The following is a 22,088-nucleotide window of genomic DNA, read 5'->3' as shown; positions in this document are numbered from 1 at the left end:
CACCCTTTTATCTGGTCACGTGTCCTGTTGGGTTCACGCAGAGTGTCACGGCCCGACACAACCCCCGTGACACCTTCAGCTTGTCTTCAGCTTGTCTTCAGCTTGTCTTCCCTGAAACGCCCCCTTCCCTTGTTCTAGTCCCCTTTCTGGAATGTTCCCTCTGTCTCTGTATTTCCCTCAGCCAATTCCTGTCATTCCCCTCTAACGGATCCCTACTGTCGCCTCTAGGTTCCACTTTGTTTCTCCTTTAACCCCTTTTCTCCAATCACTTTAAAAGCCTTCGTCCCGACCAACCCCTGTGGAAACCACTTTGGTCCAATCAGGGACCTTGGTTTATTTTCGAATAGCGTTTGACTGCACATAGGCTTGGGGTTATTTTCCGGTCATTACATATACATATGTATATCACGCTTTTTTGCAAAATGTGAAAGCAGATATTTCCAAGGGCGTAAAATTCCCTCAGGGAACATCGTCGGCTGCAGTGGCGCGTCGCTATTTGTGAGCAGGCCGGAGCGGCGTCCCAGCCCGCAGTGTGTGCAGCAGAACAAGTCCCCTCCATGGTCAAGACTCACAGGCCGGGTGAAGGGAACTCACCATAGATTCGTGACGTCACGCTGTACAAACGTGACATCGTTTTACAAAGTTAAGCGAAACTGATATCGTGATAATCGTCACATCGTGACATTTAATCTTTCGTATTATGAAAAATTATGTTGTGTAAACTCTAATGGATAGCAAACGATGCAATTTAGACTTACAATCTTCCCCAATCCAGCACACCAGAGAGTAACATCTCGTCAATCATGCCCTGTATCTCTTGTTGTAGTTCGCGTTCACTGAACTTTTTTCAATATAAGTGTAATCCCACGTAAATAGATCAGTGGCACATACACTTCTTCCGCCAATATTTAACAAACTAACTATTTCCAACGGCGCTATCACTGATGGATTTCTATACAATACTGTCAGCCTCTATAACATACATCAGTGGAATAGCATTGGTGCAACTCTGCTATTCAACCTATCAATAAACTTCCAAGGACCTCCGTCTCAGTTTGGATCACTTGTATCATCACTACTGCTGTCCCTGCAGACACTTTCTGTATCACTTCCAACACAGCAGCTATCACAGTCGCTGCCCCTGGCTAAGCAATCATTTTCACAAACTTTATTGAGCTAACTCTTCTGTACTTTCTCGAGTGCGGGAGAGCTTATCTTGCTGCTCTTGTTCGCTCCTGGTTCTCCGGCAGTCTATAGCTCTGTGCACACTCCTGTTCTGTGTTCAGTCCCATCTTGTATAGCCCCAGAGCCCAAAAAACACTTTCGATTCGCTAATTTGCATACTCCCATGCCTTGCTATATTTCACCCAATTGGTTGTCCTACCTTCCAAATGGCTGTTTCCTTTTCCCTTATTCTCACAGCTTTACCTGATTGGACACCATTTGGATCCTTCCCATTAATCAAAACTGTCAACTCGTGCGTTACGGCTCTTTGTAGCTCGTGTGCGGTAACCTTTCCCCTTTCGTCTTGCATTTCATTGAACGAATAACCTCCCATGCAACACCAACACCGTGCAACTGACAGCAGTACCTTCAGCTCCTCAACCACACCATGCTGCAACATCATCATTATTTGACTCACAAAACGAGGTCACAAAACTTGCACTATGAAAAAAATTGTTAATGGTAAAATCATCTTGAGCTGTCATTTTATTTTTTGTTTCTGTGCTCTTATTGTATTAAAGTGATGAAACACAAGCATATGAAAGGTAAAGGTAGGATCTCTGTCTTTGATGCTCGTATTTCTAAATTCCAACCTCTTTTGCAGCTGTACCTACGCCATGGTTGAGCTCCTGGAAAGGCTGAAGAAAATTATGACTTTTGTTGATTCCACGCGGGAGGAGAAATTTGCCCTGAAAACAGCTTTTGTCAAGAATGGTGGCCCAGGTTTGTATTAAGAGTACCGTGTGTACGATGTATCTATGCAGTTGCATTACACGCGTTAGACCAGCATATATCTAACATATAAGTCACAGGGGAAGAGTCCCCGCCTGCCCGCCTGCTCAGTACTCTACCCACATACTGTGTTTTTAGGCCTCTTCCCTCTTATTCCGTTTAGTGGAGTAAGAGTCTGCTGTGGTGTGCCACTTCCCTTGATGCCATCTTGCAGGAAATGTCGATACTTTGCATTGATGTAAATGAGTGTATGCATATATATGGATGTTTGAAGATTTTGTTTCAAGCTCAATATTTACCCATGGAAACTGGTATTGCAATGAAAAACTATAAGCTTACTTAAAATGTAAAATTTTTCTCAGGACAAGACCATGCAACATACAATGTTCAACTATAATTTGGCTAAATGCGTATAATTTGCATTATGTTTTTATTATCGTCAATAATCAATTGTTATATATATAAAAAAAACATATGACCACATTAAATATACCTGATAACTATCGAGAGTGTATGCAATTGGAACAAACATATAAAATGGAACACACGTATTGATATTGTTCTCCTTTGATAACAAGTCTGGTACCCTGTGCAGAGATGTTTGAGAAGATCCGGACATCTGCCTCCCGAGAGGGCTCAGGCGTGCAGCTCCAAGAGACGACAAAGCTCATTGAGGACGTGATGAAGACGTTTACGCCAGAGCAGAGTGAGTGCTAATTATGCAGAGCGTTCTCACTTTTACAAAGGGCACAGCTTACCTAGACCAGCCAGGACGAATTGCTCGAGAACTCAAACCTGTGACAACAAGCTGTCTGCGCTTGAGGCAATACGCTTCACCCTGCAGCACAAGTAAGAAACATCTGCAGGTAGTTGTAGATAAGTTTGCTCCCATGAGAGTCGACTGAGCGATAGCCACAGCACAAGCAGCTTGTAGACCTGTTATTCCAGTTGGCATCACTGCACCAAACTTAATATGCCCTGTCTTGAGGATTGTGGGTAATACAATAGTCAATTATGTATGTCTCTTTACTTGAGTGTAATATCACACTCTGTTAGACTACGTTTTTTCTGGACCATTATTTTCTAGTGGCATTTGTGTAAATAGGGAAACCCTGCACCAGTTTATGGCAGCTCTAATGAGACAAGGGGATTTGTAATTCTCCTTTTTTTTATCTGTGCATGGCCACGAATTTACAGATATATTGCATGTAAGATAAATAGATTAATTGTATCTCCTATGTTAAACTACCTAAGCCTCTTGGTGAAATTTATGGGAAGAGAAACATCTGTGGCAAAGTGCACTTGGGCTACTAAGCAATCCAGGAGGTGATTTCCCTGTTATAAATAAACATGAACACTGGTCACACCGACAGCTTCTATATCATTCCCCACTCGCTCCCCTGCCCCTTCTGCAAAAGAGCAGATGCAGTGGCAAGTCCTCATCTCTGTTTTGCAGTGGAGCTCTGTAGGTTTAGCGGCCGGTACATTCACAAAACTGTCATCTAGATAACCATAGACCAAAACGCAGATACGTCCTGCCACTCCCGTGTTTTGGTAACTTAACACATGGCAGCAGTGGGACAATAGCGTAAGGAGGCTCTTGACTGTCACGGCTAAGTGTGCACAGTCCTTGCATTAATCCACTATAACACCTTCATAAATTCATAAATTCAGCCAGAGGCACTACCAGAGACACTGCAGAGGCATATCACTACTAGCTGTCATGTTAACCTATTACTCTGCTGCCGGTATCTCTCCTATGTTAAGGAACTCAATGGAGAAGTGAAATAGTGGTGGCATAGTGGTTTGCATACTGCACTATGAATCCAGTCACCTGAGCTCGATTTTATGCCATGGCGAGCACCAGCAGTTAGTGATATCTGATGCAGTCCTGGGTACCCTTCATTTACCATCCTGCACTGACCATTGTGGCAAAGTATGGTCATACAACCTCTGTAACTCAGGCAATGGTAGGGCTTAATCCACAAGAGGATAGACTAAGACCTGTACATTATTATACGACTTACACATCAGTGTCAGGAAGTGTCTGCGTTCTTTAAACCACAATATTAAGTCTGACACGTTTACTATAAAACACTGCATGCATTCATGTGTAACTGACTCCTAATATTAGCTAATTGAATTGTTTTCTTTCTAGCATTCCCTAACGCTAGTGCAACTGTGGAATAATAATGGAGAATGGATTCATAATTATTGCTAACTTGCCTGATGTTGAGGAAATTGGCATCTGCAGGGACGCCTCTACTTACGAACAAGTTAGGTTCCAGAGGTCTGTTCGTAAGTCGATTTGTTCGCAAGTCCAACTTGATTCCTGTCGATTCCAAACATGTTGTACAGCATGTACACTAAACATGGGGAATGGCTTTAAAAGTTGTATAATCTCCTGTAGATGTAGATGCCACTGGTTATTCATGTTCTTCAAATGTAGATGCCACGACCACCATCTATTGGGCAGCGGTTGAACTGACGAGACTCAGTCCGAACAGGCAAATGGACATACAGACAGGTTTGTTCCTATCTCTGAAAGTTCGTAAGTCGAGTGTTCGTAAAGGAGTCCCTGTATAAAGCTTTATGATGCAAGTAAAAGAAAATGGTAGCATCAGTTTTCTTAAACATGTGTTTATCGCAATGCCCTGTTTCTATTTCAACAGAAACAGGTGTGAAGGACAATAAAAATCTACTGAAGAAGATAACCAGCCTAAAAAAGTTATCTAAGTAAGGATCCACCCACGAAATACTCAAAAATCACACACACACTACATCTGTAAGCTGTGGTCTAAGGTATTTAAATCATCTTCCAATTTACGGCTTTTTATCTACCATTTTTTCCCGAAAGCAGCTATCAAGCCACCTCTTTCACCAAATCAGGCTGACCAATGTGGGGAAGTACATATGTTGAACTTCTTTTGCACCGTCCGTAGCCAACCATTCTAATGGAAGGTGTGGGGGAAGGACAACAAACTAAACACACAAATCAGTTGTAAATAAATTCGTTTTCAATCTAGATTGTGGCTTGATATATACTTCTCTAGGTGGCTGGGTGGTTACTACCCACTCACTACCGAAGCACTGTACAAAAAGGCAAATGGAGATATTCCACAGCCATCTGGTAATCATTGCAGGATTTCATTACCAAAGCATTGTATTTGCTGTAATTAAGTTCTAGGACATTGTGGGCTGATGTCATTATTATCGGCCATTATCAATTTCTGCTAGTTGAAGGCCTCCCCAAGATGGAACCGTCTCTTATAGTCCTATAATGCAACATTCCACCCAGCACCTGCGCAACAGTTCATTTCTTCACCCCCTCTGCATGACAGACTTTCCTGGGCACGTTCCCATCTTTAGCTGCCCATCTGTTATTCTCACCCACTGAGTCATCATCCCTTCGAGTAACATGTCCTGCCCAAGCCCACTGACTTTCTTAACAAGCAATGTCATATCTTTACTTTGCATATGTTTTCTAACCCATCTGTTCCTCTTTCTATCTCTCATTGTAAGTCCAAGCTTGCATCCCTTCATGCTTCACTGCGCACATTGAACTGTTGTTCCATTTTCTTTGCTACTGTTCATGTTTCTGATCCATGTCACAACAAGTAATGCTGCACTCTTATAAAACAACCTTCTTCTTTAGACACATTGGTACGTTGCTTTTTATGACCAAGTTTCACTTTACAAACGCTGCCCCAAAGCACTCACTATCCACACACAATTAGAGAGGCCCACAGTCAGAGGGAGAGACAGGAAACCCCATTATAACCACAACTAGTCAGCTGACCAGGCCACCCCAATCCGGGATAAACATTCAGGAAAACAGGTCGTAGACGTGGGCCACATTACTACGACCAGCATTAAATAATGACGAAATCCCAAGCAAGAAACCCTCATCGTATTTAATAAATTTAACAACATATGCGTTTTTTTACGATTAGCATGGTCAAATGTCTCCTTTTAAAGATGTTGTTTACCATACCCACACACACTGTGCCTCTACGGAGATATATCTTGTTATGTGAAGAGAAGATGGCTCTGGCTGCTAGAGCACAGCAATGCATCATACTCACAATCCAGTCAGAAGTGAATGTAGATAGCATAGCAATGTGTTTATATATCGTCTATTTAGTAGGTACAATCAGTTGAAAATCGACAACATTTAAATAATTGTATTCAGTATATGTTTGAAAATCGACAACATATTTGACTGCAGCCTGTTTGTATATTCGAAAATAGACTCAATTTACTTGTGACGTGTCAAGATATGCATATAAATATATTTAACAGCTTGCTTTACTTGCACAAATAATTCGATGACCTTTTAATTTTCTTTGTCAACACAAACAATCAATTAGCAATCCTAGACACATTTGATCTTCACTCATTATCTTATACTTTTTGGTTACGACGTTTCGGGCGTAACACAAGAGTCCGTCATCAGGTGAGAAAGCTTGATCTGCTGCTGTTGGCAGACTGTTTTAAAAGGTTTGAAATGGGCGTAGCCCAAGGGTCATAAAGAAGTGGGCGGGGCTAGTGATGTTAATGTGAGAAATTAGCATGTAAATGTAAGATAGGAGAGCGGCCTCCTCGACGAGGGCATGGAAGTGGCTATGTTAATGTGAGAGATTAGCATGTTAATGTGAAATCGGAGAGTGGTGCAATCTAAAGCAGCCTCCTCGATAAGGGCACTGAAGTGGCTATGTTAATGTGAGAGATTAGCATGTTAATGTAAAATCTAAGAGTGGTGATCCAAAGGCATGAGAGTGCAATCCAAAGGGCATGTAAGCATGAGAGTGCAATCCAAACGACATGTGAGAAATCTAAGAGAGAGGCACAGAGAGAGAGAGACACAGAGAGTCGTAAATAACAGCAGACTCAGGCAGGTAGGATGGAAACATCACAGTCAGTTAAGACTTTACCTGGTTAATAACGACATTCCAATGATTGCTCAGTTTGTACCCATCTTCTCTGCTGAAGTTGTGTCTGTGTTTATATATCTGGATAGCTTCATGAACACATCTCTGAAGGTAGCCATTAGGTTTGCAGAGTATCTCCGTCTTGGAAAAAAACTATCTCGTGTAAGCCCACAGCGGTAAAACAATGATCAGCAATGGCAGAGGTAATTGTCCTACCGTGTTTCAGATCTGCCTTGTATTCACAAACGCGGTCCGAGACATGTCGTTTCGTTTCCCCAATGTAACTGCTACCGCAACCACAACTCAGTTTGTAGACACCAGGGTATGGCATGTCAGGAATAACATCGTTTACAGATGGCATTAAATCACGGATTTTGTGTACTGTGTTGACACGAACCTGGATCTTGTGTTTGTTTAAGATTTTGGAAATATCTTTGGTAACCCCTGCTATGTATGGTAAAGTGATGGTTTTGGTTGGATCCTCAGAAGGTTGTCTTCCCATGGCTGGAGAGACAGCTTTGCAGAATGTACTGTCCGAGTATCCGTTCATCCTGAGGGCTTGGTGTACGTGCTCCAACTCACTGGCTAGGTGGTGCTGGTCGGATATGCAACAGGCCCTATAGTGTAGTGTTTTGATGAGGGAATTCTTCTGGGCTGGATGGTGGTGGGAGTCAGGCTTTAGATAGGCATCCGTGTGGGTGGCTTTCCTGTAGACCGAATGTCCCAACGAGCCATCAGGTATCTTCTCGATCAAAACATCCAGGAATGGTAGCTTGCCATCCTTTTCCACTTCCATGGTGAATTTGATAGACGATTGTATGGAATTGATGTGGATGAGAAATTGGTTCAGTGCTGGCAGGCCATGTGGCCAGATGGCGAACGTGTCATCTACATATCTCTTCCACAAAGAAGGATGTAGGGTGGATGTCTGGATGGCATCTGTCTCAATTTTTTCCATGAAAACATTCGCTACCACTGGCGATAAGGAAGAACCCATTGGGGTACCCTCATTTTGTTTGTAGAATGTACCATTCCAGGTGAAGGCAGTGCCTTACCAAAGTTGGTACATCTGGATTCAGTCCTTGTTGGACCAAGTCTTCAATGATTGCAATGGTGTCAGGTACAGGTACATTGGTGAACAGAGAGACTACATCGAATCTGACAAGCAAATCATCTGGAGACAGTGAGATGTCCTTGATTAGAGAAACCAAGTGAGCTGAGTTAAGTACAGCTGAGGTGGACTTGCCCGTGAAAGGAAGCAGGGTCTCAGACAGAAATCGGGCCAGTTTGTAGGTGAGTGAGTTAATGACTGAGACGATAGGATGGAGCGGGATACCTAGTTTGTGGATTTTTGGAAGGCCATAAAATCTGGGTGGTCTAGCAGCCGAAGGTTTTAGGGAGCTCTGCTTGGTCTGATCGGTTTAGTGATGATATTGTTGGTTTTTGTGGCTAGGCGGTTGGTGGGATCTCTGTTGATTTTGGTATAGCTGCCATCATTAAGAAGGTCCTAAATTGTGTTGGTGTAAGTGGTTTTATCCATGATGACAGTGGCATTGTCCTTGTCGGCTGAGAGGATGACAATGTCATCTGTGTTTTTTAATTTAGAGAGTTCAAAACGCTCGTCCTTGCTGATGTTGCTAATGGGTTTCTTAGCGTTTTTGAGGATAGCAGCGATTTCAGATCTAGCAACGTCTGCCAGGATGTGTCCCAAGCCTTTGAGGGCTACGTCGACCTGGGCAATTATATCATCCACTGGGATGTGTTTAGGGGTGACTGCGAAATTCATTCAACCCTTTAGCTAGTGCCGATTTTAGACTGTCGGAAATTGGGATGTTACTATGATTGATGACAATCTTGTTTACATCTAATTTTTTTAACGTGTGGCTCTGGCTTCTTTATGACCCTTGGGCTACACCCATTTCAAACCTTTTAAAAATCTGCCTCAGCAGCGGATCATGCTTTCCCACCTGATGACGGACGCTTGTGTTGCGCCCGAAACGTCGTGATTTAATTTGATTTTATACCTACGTAAATTTACCGAAAGAACCAAAGAGTATGGATTCCTGCAGTCACGAAAGCTTCAACTAAATCATTATCTTATCTTACATAGAGAAATATAGCACCTTAATCCATGGCGCTTGACAACATTTATATAACTGTATATCCGTTGATAGTGGTTGAGATAAATAGTGGGGTTATTAAAAGTTGTTCGTACGATAATTAAATTATAAACTATAAAGGGTTTGAGAGTTACCCTCGATTGACATCTAGGTCTTGATGAACATTTTCTGTGTGACTCTGACTGAGATAATCTCTTTGCTCTATCCCAGTCGCGGTCACCCTCTCCGGCACGCTCCCTCCTTTGGCTGCCATTCTGTCTTGTCAAACAACATTTCCCACAATGTGTCTTGCCCAACCCTACTTTACTTTTCTTACGTCAGTATAATGTCTGTAATATGTGTGTGTTCTGTGATACACGTATTACTCCTTCAGTCGTTGTATAATCCGCAGCATGCATTTCTCCATACCTTTTTGTTGCATTTATATGTTAAGCGTCCTCTGATCCATATACCATGGCAGGTCATGGGTGATGATTGAAAACTAAATTATTTTGGCACATTGCTATGTTGATTTTTATAATAGTATTCAGTCATCATCAGACGGAGAGAAAAGAGGGGGCAAGCCTCCATATGCAACTGCTTATAAGTTTTCCAAAGTGAGCGGGCGGGGGAAAGAGCTGCTCAAGCAAAACGCTAATGCAGGAGCAGAACAATGGGGGAGTTGGAAGGAGGAGAGCTTGTGTAAGAGAAGTTTTGAAATATAGTTTTCCCCCGGGCAACGCCGGGTACTTCCTGCTAGTAGTTTATATGTTCATGTTTAAAGGTAATATGTTTATGCCCTTAACCCTGTTTTCCTCATAAGCTTTAAGTATTAATATTCACGGAGTTAGTATTCGTGCCATTCTCCAGAAACGAATCCCCACGAACATTAAGGGTTTATTGTATATACAACTATACCAGCTGATCTGAAATTGGTAGGCTCTCGCAAAGCAAAAATTACTCATACACCAATGACTAATGCAGTGGGGTCCTCAATTATGAGCCAGTATTTATCACTTTCTACGTTTATTTTTCAATTGTGCGTGTGTTATTTTTTACAGATTTGACTTCACTGTCGTCCAGCCATTGATAAACATTCTGAACATGCTGAGTGTGGAGCACACCATAAAGGAGAAAGTGGACGTTAAGGAGGCCTTCCTGCGGCAGGGAGGTGCAGGTGTGTAGACAGCGTCCCCTCTGTGTGAGCGTTACTGAGACAGCTCTGCAGGGACGGGCACCGTCCTCAAGAGTTTCTCAGGAATATCGCCCCCAGCTCTCACTTCAGCTGTCGCTTCATTTATTGCTTCATCTATCGCTTCATAAATCGCTTTATCTATCACTTCATCTATCGCTTCTTCAGTTCATGAGGACATGTTATTTCTCATGCTCGCAAAATATGCATACAATATTTTAAACCTAGTATGTAAATGACATGCAAATTATATGCTAAACTGCCTTTCGACTTGTACAACAAGTTAAGCAAAACGAAGAAAATAAAACAAGATTGTAATAATTAGACAGTTCGATTATTGGATCACATTATGACCCTGACATTCACATTCCACGGAGATGAATTTCTACATACCGTCTGCATATTATACTCGTTCATACAAACGCATTCAATTATCGTTACTGCTGTGCGCCTGTAATACGAGCATGTTGCAGTGTTCACCGCCTTACAAGAGCCACATGTGTTTCCTAGAGCTGCTCAAGAAGATCCAGGACACTCCCACCCAAGATGACTCTGAGATCCCTCTCCGAATCGTCACTGAGATCATGTTCCAAATGCTGATGACTTACACTGTGGACGATAGTGAGTACCTGTGCTACGACTACACATTATGTACTCTGCTAAGTGGGTCTGCACGAACACGGCCTTCATTTGACAGGGCAGCTCACCAGTCGTGTTACCATGAGTTCTGGTAATGTCATTTTTGGCAGTGCCAATGATGATTCATTATGACAGACCAATCAGTCTTGTTTCAAACTATGCTAGACTACATAATTATGTTTATGTAATGTAGTTTGTCACGAAGTTTATTTTCCTTACCAACAAGACTTGCACATCTGCACTTACTTACCTCATACTTATGTTTGAACCTAAAAATATCCAAAATTATGATTTATACATTTTGTTCGCATATGTCCACCCATCTGTCTGGCATACAACTGAAAAAAAAATCTCTTGCCGAGGACATTCCCTGGAAATTGTGTAAAAGTTGTGTGAATATACATAAGAAATATATACAATCTTGAATTAACTTGCTACTATGGATGTGGTTGTAGTGTGGTTGTGGTTATAATGGGGTTATGGTTTGGTTATGTTGGGTTGTGGTTTGCGCCTATTGTGGTTATGATGTGTTAGTTATGGTTGTGGTTTTAATGTGTTATGGTTGTAGGTATAATGTGGATGTGTCATGGCTTTGATTGTGGTTATATTGTGGTTTTGTGAATATAATGTGGATCTGTTTATAATGTGCCTGTCGTGGTTAAATTGTGGTTGTGATTATATTCTGCTGTTGTAATGTTGCGGTTATGCTTGTGGTTATGATTGCGATTAGAAGGTGCGGGGAGCAGTAGTGTAGCGATTAGCATGCTGCGCTGTAAACCTGACCACCTGAGTTCGATTCCCACTTATGATCAAACACCAATGATGATTATCTTAAATTAGTTCTGGGCCTCTTCTAGGTCGACTCAGCCTCAAATACGTACCTGGTGCTATGTGTAAGCATGGCCACTATGGAGAAAGAGGTAGCAGGGCGTGGTGTTGGTCATCTCACTCCCTCGTGTGCCGTCATGACCTTAATAGGTGCTCGCTAACTGCACTTGCCCCAACAGTCTGTGTGGGCTTAAAAAGTGGAATCTTTGTTTTTGTCTTGGGTTAGAATGTTGTTTGTGGTTGTCATGCAGATGTTGATATGGTTGTGCTTATACTGCGACTGTTAAAGTTGTTTTAGTTATAATGTGGCTATTATGATTGCAGTTGTATTTGCAGTTATTAAGAGTGTGGTTATATTGTGGATATTATTGTGTAAAATAGATGAATAGCTGGTGCTAAGAATTATATTTGTGGTGTTGATGATATTGACATTAATATTGTTGTTGATAGGTAATTGTTGATGTTGATATATTGTTGATCTTGATATGAACAATGATCATATTGTTGTTGATGTTCATACGTCATTATTGTTGATATTATTGGTTCTTGGTATGTCAAATCATTGTTTATGTAGATGTTGTGATGTTATATTAGTGTTTATGATGGTGTACTTTAGATGAAACTCAACATTAGCACTTTATCTTATTTCACTTGAAAGCTACACCATCAAGATGTCGCTTGTGTCACTATGCACGGAATATATATAAGTTCTCTTTTAAAATAACATGACTCCATGGGATAATATTTTCTTCATAAATGAACTCTGTCGTCTGTGCTGGTGGTTAAACATGACAGTGTGTGTTTTGTTTTTCACAGGTGCAAAACTAGAGAAAGAGATTGAAGACATTTACACAGATTTAATTCCGCTGACGACTCTTTCCAGGTGAGGAGTCGACCACCTCATGGTTCGTCACAGACATCGAGGGATGCCGGCAGGGTCTGGCTTGGCATCAGGCAGACACACAGATTGAACACCCAACATGACCCACGGAAAAATGTACAACAGCTGTATGGGTCTAAAATAGTTTTTGCTTCATTGTGGTGAACTCTAGGGCATCACTATCCTTTGAAATCAAGTGACTTATGCCATCCATAATTTACAAATGTGCTCAGTGATCCAAATCTAGAGCTATTCAGCACAAATTCAGATACTTCCATCGTAAACTAGCTGGCTTCGTAATCTGGATGCAACTGAGACCTTGTAACTAGTAATGAAATCGCTTATTCCTTTTGAAGAAAGCAGCATTAGATATGTGCCCATGGGAGGCGTGTAGGCAGGCGACATCCTGTGCATGGTGTACACGACTCCTGCAGCTCTAAACAGAGAGAGCCTGAGTGGCAATCCGCAGCACGCTGTGTGCATCAATAGGTGCAAGTTTAATTGTTGTGTCATTTAGTCGTTGACTATACTTCTTAGAATGCACGCCTAAAGCAGTCGTTTCATGTAAACTTGAGCTATTGCGCAAATCATCTCCAAGAGAGGAATTGCAACACATTCTATTTCACATTAATAATTTTCATTCGCTTTAGCATTTACAGTATTGATTTAAACCAACATGTATTGTTCATATGTGTTAATGGGAATGGTCATGTGTGTCAGGCAGAATAAGCTATTTGGAATCATCATGGTGGTAATAACATTGCGGGGTGGCATTTATTTACAGCTTTGACCATTCTACGGTAAAGACCCTGCAAACTATATGGAACAAGTTGAATGCCGTCCTTTCAGTGGAGAAGAGACTTCTTGCCAAAGCGGCTTTTCTTCGTGCAGGGGGACCAGGTGTGTACCAATATTTCCTATATTTACAAATTTGTCAAATTAGACGTTTTAGAAAGGCAGCTCCTAGACTGGAATCAACTTAAAAGGGTCTCTCCAGCAGGGCGTGGCACGTACAGCAATCATACTGATGGGTAGTTAACTGTTACAGAAAAGCCATCCACAAACCATTCCAGGAATGCACCCAGCCTCTGTGCTGTACAATTATTTTTGTTTATCAATATCACTTTGGATATTTTTCTACATTTCATTGCAGCCAAACGTCAGGCCCCAGTGTATCTGTTGATGCCTCTGGCATCGTGTGACAGCCATGCCTTGAAAACCAGTTCACTAAGCTGCGCAAGTAAATTAGTACAAGATGCCCATTGGTTGTTTAATCACCCTAACCCCTTTCTATTTGGTGTTGTTATACTTAACTCGCCAGTGCAATGCTTAGCTCTTTCGAGCACTTAGACGTATCCTCAGGGGAATTCAATATACAATGCACGTTTTACACTATTAAAAATATCTGCATTAAATGTAAGTATATCAAGTGTAGAATTACTAAACTAGATGTTTTATCTTAATACTTAAATTGGTGTAGGCAACACGACGATTAATACTCTATTTTTGTGTTAGGCCATATAATGATCTGAACAAATGTGTTGGGTGGTGGAGGGTTATGACACATTTATAAATAACGCGATCTGACCCAAAAACCTATATTATGAAATGTGTGTTGTTAAGACACATCACCTCCTAACACAGCCAAAGGAATTGCATTGTCACGTGTATAAGCTTTAAGGTGTCAATTATTATTGTTACAACTCACTGGTGAATTGACCAACAATCCTCACTACCAAATTTAGCAATTAGATACAATGTTTCATTTGAAACTGCTTCAAACATCAACTTGACGATGCAGGAAGTCAAGATAACAATCCAGGAAGTCATAATTTCTCACTTTAACATCATGATAATCCCTCACATTAACATAGCCACTTCCGTGCCCTTGTCTAGGAGGCCGCTCTCCTATCTTACAGTTACATGCTAATTTCTCACATTAACATCACTAGCCACAGCCACTTCTTTATAACCCTTGAGCTACACCCAATTCAAACCTTTTAAAACAGTCTGCCTCAGCAGCAGACTATGCTTTCCCACCTGATGACGGACGCTTGTGTTGCGCCCAAAACGTCGTGATTTATTTTATTTTATACCTACGTGACTTTACCGAAAGAACCAAAGAGTATGGAGTCCTGCAATCACGAAAGCTTCCAATCAAGCCATAACACTTATCGAAGAAACCAGATGAGGTGGCACAGTTACTCTTAACTCCCTGGATTGTTGTGATACTTCCTGGATCTTGTATTGATGATGTTGGACATAGTTTAAAATAAAATATCATATCGAATCGCTAAATTTGGTTGGAAGTATTTTTTTTCAACTTATCGGTGAGTTGAAACAATAATGATTTATGTGTTAAACACTTGTACAAGTGATGAGTAATTTATTTGGCAGTATCTGGTGATGGACGGTTCATATAACAGATTTGGTCACATCATTGTGGCCTAACCCAAAAATGTTATAATGGGAATTAGATATTTTATCCTTTACCAAGAGCACATTGCATAACCACGCTCTATTCCCATTTTCAGAACTGTTAAAGGAAATGCAAAAGTGCCTACAAAGTGACGCTGTGGAAAACGGACTTTTGGAAGTGATGATGGACATTTATACACTGATGATGGATTTAACTTTCACATCGCGTAAGTGATACTTGTTCTGCCTGTTGTCATCTCTGCCGGAAGGATGTATACACACCACCATGCTCCCATATTGGCCAATTTAGGTATAGGTCAGGGGATATTTAACTTCCAGATCACCATCTGCGCACTGCTTGGCAAAAAGTCGAGAGATGCATGGTTGTAGTTTTTAATCTTGCCTTTTCAACAGTTATCTTTTTTTGAGTGAACGTGTTGTATGACTGATTTTATGCATGTTTACCTTTTTACAGCCTTCACTCTTTGTATTCAACAATGTCCTGTAATTATTTTAATTGGTTATCATGACTGACGTCCAGTCATAATGTCACGTAATATATGGTTGTTGTTCAAACTAGTTGAGCTATGAGTTGCTCATGTGGATCTCCTTCAAAGCAGTCTCCTCCCCCACTCATGTGTAGTGAGTCACTTCAGAGACCCTAATAATAGGAGGCACATACTTTTATTATACACTTAAACACTTCTGTTCACACACGGGATAACTACAGATGGGTCAGGACAGCCGGCACGCTGCCTGACCCATGACGCCTGACCCACGACGCCGAGGAGACGAAGACAAAGACGTAGCACGGCGGGTTCCATTCCAAACGACAGCCTCAATCCTGCCTCGGGACCTCCCTTTTATGCCCCACAGCGTGGCCTGGCTCCGCCCTCGGCCACACCCCCTTCTGGAAACTACCAGAAGGTTCTGGGCTATACCCCACGTGTCCCCTCTGTCACCTTTGCCTTACATCCCTTACCTCGGCCTATCACGTGTCCTGTTAGCCGACCGGGCTGTTACGTCCTCAGATGCCCATCTCTGCCAGCAACCAGCGCTACTCACCCTAGTGACCCATTCCATGACATTGCATGCTCTGCTGCACCCACAATTCCCCTCTTTGTCAGTAACCAGCGCTATGCGCCGTAGCGAACCATTCTATGTCACTACACAGGCATTACTTCCAGCCGTCGCGTAGCTTCCAGGCTCCGTGCTGGCAGCTCCCAGCCCAAGTCTCTCAGTTGCCTCATCATATTGCTTTCATGTCTTCTGTGTCCTTATGGTGAGCTCCTTTCAAGGAGAAGTTTACCTTAGGGAACACCAAGATGGCAATGAATTCTCCTAGTAAGCAGGGTGTGCGAGGGCTGCAATGTTGTGGGGAGCAAAGGAGCAGCGCGCACGCTCGCCCGTGCGAGCTGCCGTACTGGCGTGGAGGAGGCCACGGTGCCTCCCTCTTGGGAGTGCACCACCACCGCCTGCGTTTCAGTCGGGGAGAGGATATGCGGTGGTGGGTACCAGGGACCCAACCTCGATTTGGCACAAAGCAAATTGCGTTTCTCTCATTTCTTAACTCGTAATGAAATCACCGCACACCCTGAGTGGAATGAACCTCACATGTCATTAGCCAATCTGAGATGGTCAATACTTCCCCATTCCTGTTCCTACCTTACTCTAATTATGCAAAATATTCATTTATAGTGACTGACTTTATGCATTTACATAATAAGGCCTTAATAAGTCTATATATAGAAATGATCAAATCCATTTATAAATAACGATTCGCTACTTTTAAAATGCATGAAGAAAGCAGTAAAAATACAAATAATGAGTCAAGCGGGGAGAAATACTCAGTTCATTTTTTTTGCCATTTCAGTTCAAGCACATCATGAAAATGAAGATACGTTTCCAGAACCTGAAGAAATTAAAGGTATTTCGCATGCTCTAGCTGCACTGTTCACTAGCCTTTAAGCCATTTTTATTGCAGTTACGGAACACATTACCACAGCCTCTATGTTGTCTAAAGGGAAATTGGATAACAATTGTTAATTAGGTATCAGGTTGTTGCAAGTGATTAGAACTATGACACCTCCAGAAAATATTCTTGATGATATGATGTAGTCTATACTTTGATAATTCTTCAGTCGGCTCTGATAATGTAGCTGCATGACTCTGTGAACTGGCTCAGTGACAAGAACACAGCCCAGCAGTCATGCGCCGGACCCACTGGTGTCATCGGGCTTCACCAGACAGGCTGCTTCCCAATGGCAATGGCGTGGGGAGGCCTAATAATTAGATTACCACCTTCATCAAGAGCCATAATCTCTACACTGCTGGATGAATTAACTTTTCCACGCCGTCACCATCCCACATGGTCTTGTGATGCCACAATCTTCCACGCTCCTGCATATGACCTGATATCACTCAATACTCTCAGCAAGGTTATCTCCTTTGGCTGCTGTTCTGTCACCAGTCTCGTCCAGTGTCTATAATTTGTATTTGTTCTCTGATCCACGTGTTCCTGTGTCAGTGTTATTCCAAGCATAATCATTCACATCGTTGCGGATAATATAAGTAGAAAATAGATGAGCAGATAATGTCTCCTTCATATATGTTTCCACTTAAAAAATACTTTTTTTCATCTAGTTTTATCTCTGTATTCTTCACACTGCAAATGATTGCGTCAAACTATAGGATCAATTTCTTAAAGAGGGGTTTCTTACCTATAAAATGTAGCAGTTCACAAGCACTGATTGAAGCAAGTCTCACTTTATTGACGACACTGTATGTCAAACCAAGTTCAGAGTTTGCTTTAACTTAATCGGTGCTGTACTCCCAGAATGTCACGTGGCTTATGTGTTGTGTAAGACTTTGTTTAAGTAGAGAGACGGATATATGAAGCGTACTGTTTGCTTATCTATTTTGTCTAAGCTAAATGCATTTGAGCAGATTTTGATGTATTTAATGTCCAAAAGATCTACCAAAAAACTATCCTTAGTATGAATGACATGGCAATGCATGTTCCAAATACGTTTAGCCCAGAAAACTGTATGACAAAAGCCACTGATCCAGGTTGACCAAAAGGGACTATTTTTTGCAAACATGCTATCTCCTCAAATACAGTCTCATTTTGATTTAAAGCTTTCGTGACTGCAGGGATTCATCTTCTTGGTTCTTTCGGTAAAGTCACGTAGAAGGGAAGTAATAAAATAATAAAAATAAAACATAATAAAATTATTCTCACGACGTTTCGGCCACAACGCAAGCAGCCGTCCTCAGGTGAAAACCAGTTCCGTCGAGGCGACAGAGTCTGACTCTGTCGCATCGACGGACCTGGTTTTCACCTGCTTGCGTTGTGGCCGAAACGTCGTGAGAATAATTTTATTATGTTTTATTTTTATTATTTTATTACTTCCCTTCTACGTGACTTTACCGAAAGAACCAAGAAGATACAGTCTCATTGCTATCAGGCGTGAACATGAAATCAGCATGCGTGGATGTTAAGTGAATGTTTTATTGATGGAATGTGATATATAAATGGCGTAGGGAGGTCTTCATCCAGCAGTGGATTGATCGTGGCTGATAATGACGATATTGAAAGACGTAAGTGCGTATTTCGAATAAGTTATTTTTGGGGACTTTTTAACGGGTTACCGGACAGGAACCCTAAGGGGCAGCTCTTTCATAGGGGCAGTGCCTCATTGTGGGGGGTACCTGCCATGGCTCCAGCATACATTTTTGCTGCCACTGGCCACAGGTAGGTTGGCTAAACATATCTAGTTAAAAAAATGGTGTTTATGATAAATATATCCTGATATATTTAACTGAATATGACACCAGAGCTAAAACAATGCATACCTTCCAAGCCAGCTCAGAACAGATTATCTCGAACAGCTTGTGCAAAGCGTGACCATTTTTGAGTTTCAGACTTCACCCGAACGGTGGTAGACATCTTCTAGTGACCGTGTACGCTTATAGCAGCAGCAGCAGCAACCCGCTCATCCACAGAACAAAGCATGAGATACATCACGGCACCATGCTGACACCAGCAGTGCACTCTCAACAGAGGTGCTGGCATGAGGGATGCCCTGCTGTGTTCTGGCAATGAGTTATCAGTCATGACTGCAGGGTGCACAGTTGAGCTTCCTCGTGCAAGGGATCATTTGTGTAATTTCCCATTTGTAAAATTAACACATTTCATCCCAATTATGTATTTTAATAACTGGAATTCTAAATGTTTCATTCCAACAAATGGTTAAGTATTTTGAATGAATTGTACTTCATAATGACTTTCACAGCATTGGCATAATTGTTCATAGCTCATATTACTCATGCTGTACAACAGTTTGACAACCACCAATCTAAAGGAATATGACCAACCGTATAACCCCATCTCCAAGACAGGCATGGCTAGCGATAGCTGTGCCCATTGGAGAGCATGCCCACATTACCTATTGAGAGCAGTGGAAATACGTAACACGACATAGGCTATGCTGGAAAGTTATTGCTGCATTGTAGATATATGTAACTGTTTTATTTCCCATGGGTGTGCAAGCGTGGTGCAGTCATACATTGTGCGTTTCACAAATTATTAAGCGTGCATTTACCGCACCGACATTGCATCCTTGACCTACGCCGCGTGGAGTAATGTTGCTGTGTGATGTGGCAGAGGCTCTTCAAGTCATGCATGTGCAGTAACAGCCGTATCTGATTTAAATGTCTACGATCAAGTCACTCTGAATGCACCCAATCTCATCGGATCTCAGACGTTTAACAGGCTGGAGCCTGGTTAGTATTCTGGTGGGAGACTACCTGGAAATATGCCAGATGATGTAGACTTGGGTTGTAAGGTGATTAGGAGATAGCAGTACATCAATAGACAGTTAAATCCAACTGTGCAGAGCTTTAGGCATTACTTCCCTGTATGTATGGGTTATCTGCAGGTATTTTGGTGCTTCTCAAATGTTAAACAGACATTAACAGAATTGGCTAAACATAAAAATGCAGGACTTTTCTAAAAACGTCTTAATACTCAGCTTTCCCTATGTGCATGGAGGACATTGCAGTTATTTTCTGCAAAACAAAACTGCCATCATTTTTATTATAATAGCATTTTGAAGTTATGCAGTGGAAATAAAATGTCAACATTTTGGCTGATACTTCCTGCTCACAACCCATATTCGAGTGCACACCATTGTCTCCAACCAGTCTTCAAATGCACGACACGTCTGGATGTGCTGTAATTCATTAACAACAAGTACATCTCCGTTTTTCAGCTCGGAAAAGGCGTCATGTGTTTAAAGACATTCTCCGCCGAGTGCCAAGACCATCACGACGCAGGCACCGCGGCGCACCCTCAAGGACGGGCACAGACGGCGTTATCGGAGGAACGCATACTCAGAGTGAATGACACTAATTCTTGTTGACCACGCTTAATAACTATTTGCTACTATAATGAGCCAAGAATGTGTCCCGCGTGTGACGTCACTCCACATGGACCAGCCCCCCTCATTAATAATCATGAGCAGTTAATGTCACTCCACATCGAACAGCCCCCCTCATTAATAATCATGAACAGGTGACGTCCTCCAAATGGACACCCCCCCCCCTCCATTAATAATAATTAGCGGGTGACGTCACTCCATATGGGGGGGCAAGGCGCCTCCTCCCCCCTCTTCAGCGTTAACTTATAACCCTCACTCCAAAGGCAGAACCCTCACGTCACGCAATCTCCGTAACGCTGTTGAGACATAGAAGTAAAAAGGGCGTCATGATGAACAAGGATTTATAACCTTTAAATGAAATAATTCTGTGTCACCGCGGCCGTACAAAATACACACGAATTTATGGAAAGAATATCACGTCGCGGTCTGCTTTTCACTTGCAAGTTCCAGATTTACTGCAATACACCCGTCCTTTGACGGGCAAAAGGCTAGTTAATATTAATCACTTAACAGCCATTGCTTAATATTAATTACTTAAGCATTGCTATGTAGCTTTATTTGCACAATTCTCTCAGTTTTTAAACTAAACTTTTATTTACCAGGTAAAGCCCGCGGAGCTATTGCCTTCTTTTCAGAGTTGATCTAGCCACGCATCGTAGCAGCCACATAATCTCAATGCACGTTTCTAAATATGAAGGGCCATACCGTAGTCCTCATATAATTATCCACATGACCGCAGGGACTACATACAATTTCTGTCAGGATCAGGATCGAATCCATGCACTCCTGCATACCAGCCGAGGGAAATAACATCACCACCGCGTGATTGCGCTTTCATTTGAATGAAGCCACTTATGTAATAGATATTCCAATATATTATGACACATGCAGATGTTACATGTAAATGTACATTCAATGTGTATGCAAATACAATAAAACATGATTAATCTGTGGTGATATGGTGGACGGGTTTCGCCCATCGGGTCGGAGTTTTTTGATGTAGGTTAAGGAAAAAGGGAGGGCACATAGGGGTAAAGCGTTCTCTTGCTCCAAAAGTCAGCCCTCGGGACGGTCTCCAGCTCGGCCACTCAAACGTCCGTGTGACGCGTCGAGGTGAGCGGCGAGGACGAGACCAACGGAGCGCCGTGCGCATCTAACCATGAGTAAGAGGTAAAAGAGTATTGGGATTGAGGCTAGAAAAACCAAACCTGCTGAGAGCCTATCAAATTAGATAAATCGGGTACAGACCCTTGGGCGATAGTATAGGCCTGCCTTGCCGATCTCTACTGACCCAACAGTGAATCCCAGTCGGCCGAGAATAAATCATTAATAACCCACCGCAGCCTTGTGTGGTTTGGACAAGCGGGTGAAAGCGCGTGGTGCTGTGTGTGTGTGTGCGCTCGTAATGGGGGTTTTCGGTGTTTCCAAGGTTGCACGCTCCGTTCTGTCACCGTGGAGACTTGTGCTGTGTGAGGGCTCACATCCACCGTAAATACCTATTCCACGGCCCCTTTAAACGAGCGTTATCACCCGCTCGCGGCGGCCGCGCGTGCGAGCAACGTCATTCGCCCTCCGACCCCTGACCCCCCGTTCAGAGCGTGTGATTGCTGCACGGGGCTGTGTGAGGGGAGGCGTCGCGTTTGATTGGCGGGGAGGCAACGCAGTGTTTACAGGCGTATGGGAGCCGGCGACGAGCCATGCCTC

At 42.4% G+C, this 22,088-nt stretch overlaps 1 protein-coding gene across 2 annotated transcripts in view; it reads left to right on the top strand.

The window, feature by feature from the left end:
• LOC133359128 (uncharacterized) overlaps nucleotides 1–21,718 on the top strand; it is a 44,374-nt gene extending 22,656 nt beyond the window's left edge. For both annotated transcript variants that reach the window (XM_061577521.1, XM_061577522.1), the window contains 10 exons: nucleotides 1,829–1,947; nucleotides 2,552–2,662; nucleotides 4,629–4,692; nucleotides 10,048–10,163; nucleotides 10,689–10,799; nucleotides 12,462–12,528; nucleotides 13,310–13,425; nucleotides 15,060–15,170; nucleotides 16,817–16,870; nucleotides 20,217–21,718. In XM_061577521.1, the coding sequence (XP_061433505.1) occupies nucleotides 1,829–1,947; nucleotides 2,552–2,662; nucleotides 4,629–4,692; nucleotides 10,048–10,163; nucleotides 10,689–10,799; nucleotides 12,462–12,528; nucleotides 13,310–13,425; nucleotides 15,060–15,170; nucleotides 16,817–16,870; nucleotides 20,217–20,350 (1,003 nt within the window). In that variant the 3' untranslated portion in view covers nucleotides 20,351–21,718. The remainder of the gene's footprint in view (nucleotides 1–1,828; nucleotides 1,948–2,551; nucleotides 2,663–4,628; nucleotides 4,693–10,047; nucleotides 10,164–10,688; nucleotides 10,800–12,461; nucleotides 12,529–13,309; nucleotides 13,426–15,059; nucleotides 15,171–16,816; nucleotides 16,871–20,216) is intronic.
• The last annotated feature ends 370 nt before the right edge of the window (nucleotides 21,719–22,088 follow it).

Source organism: Lethenteron reissneri, chromosome 64, assembly GCF_015708825.2.
Source record: "Lethenteron reissneri isolate LAM-NWPU_2019-01 chromosome 64, ASM1570882v1, whole genome shotgun sequence".
Classification (NCBI taxonomy): Eukaryota; Metazoa; Chordata; class Hyperoartia; order Petromyzontiformes; family Petromyzontidae; genus Lethenteron; species Lethenteron reissneri.
The sequence above is the reverse complement of the archived record's forward strand: the minus strand, read 5'-3'. Positions and strand labels throughout refer to the sequence as shown.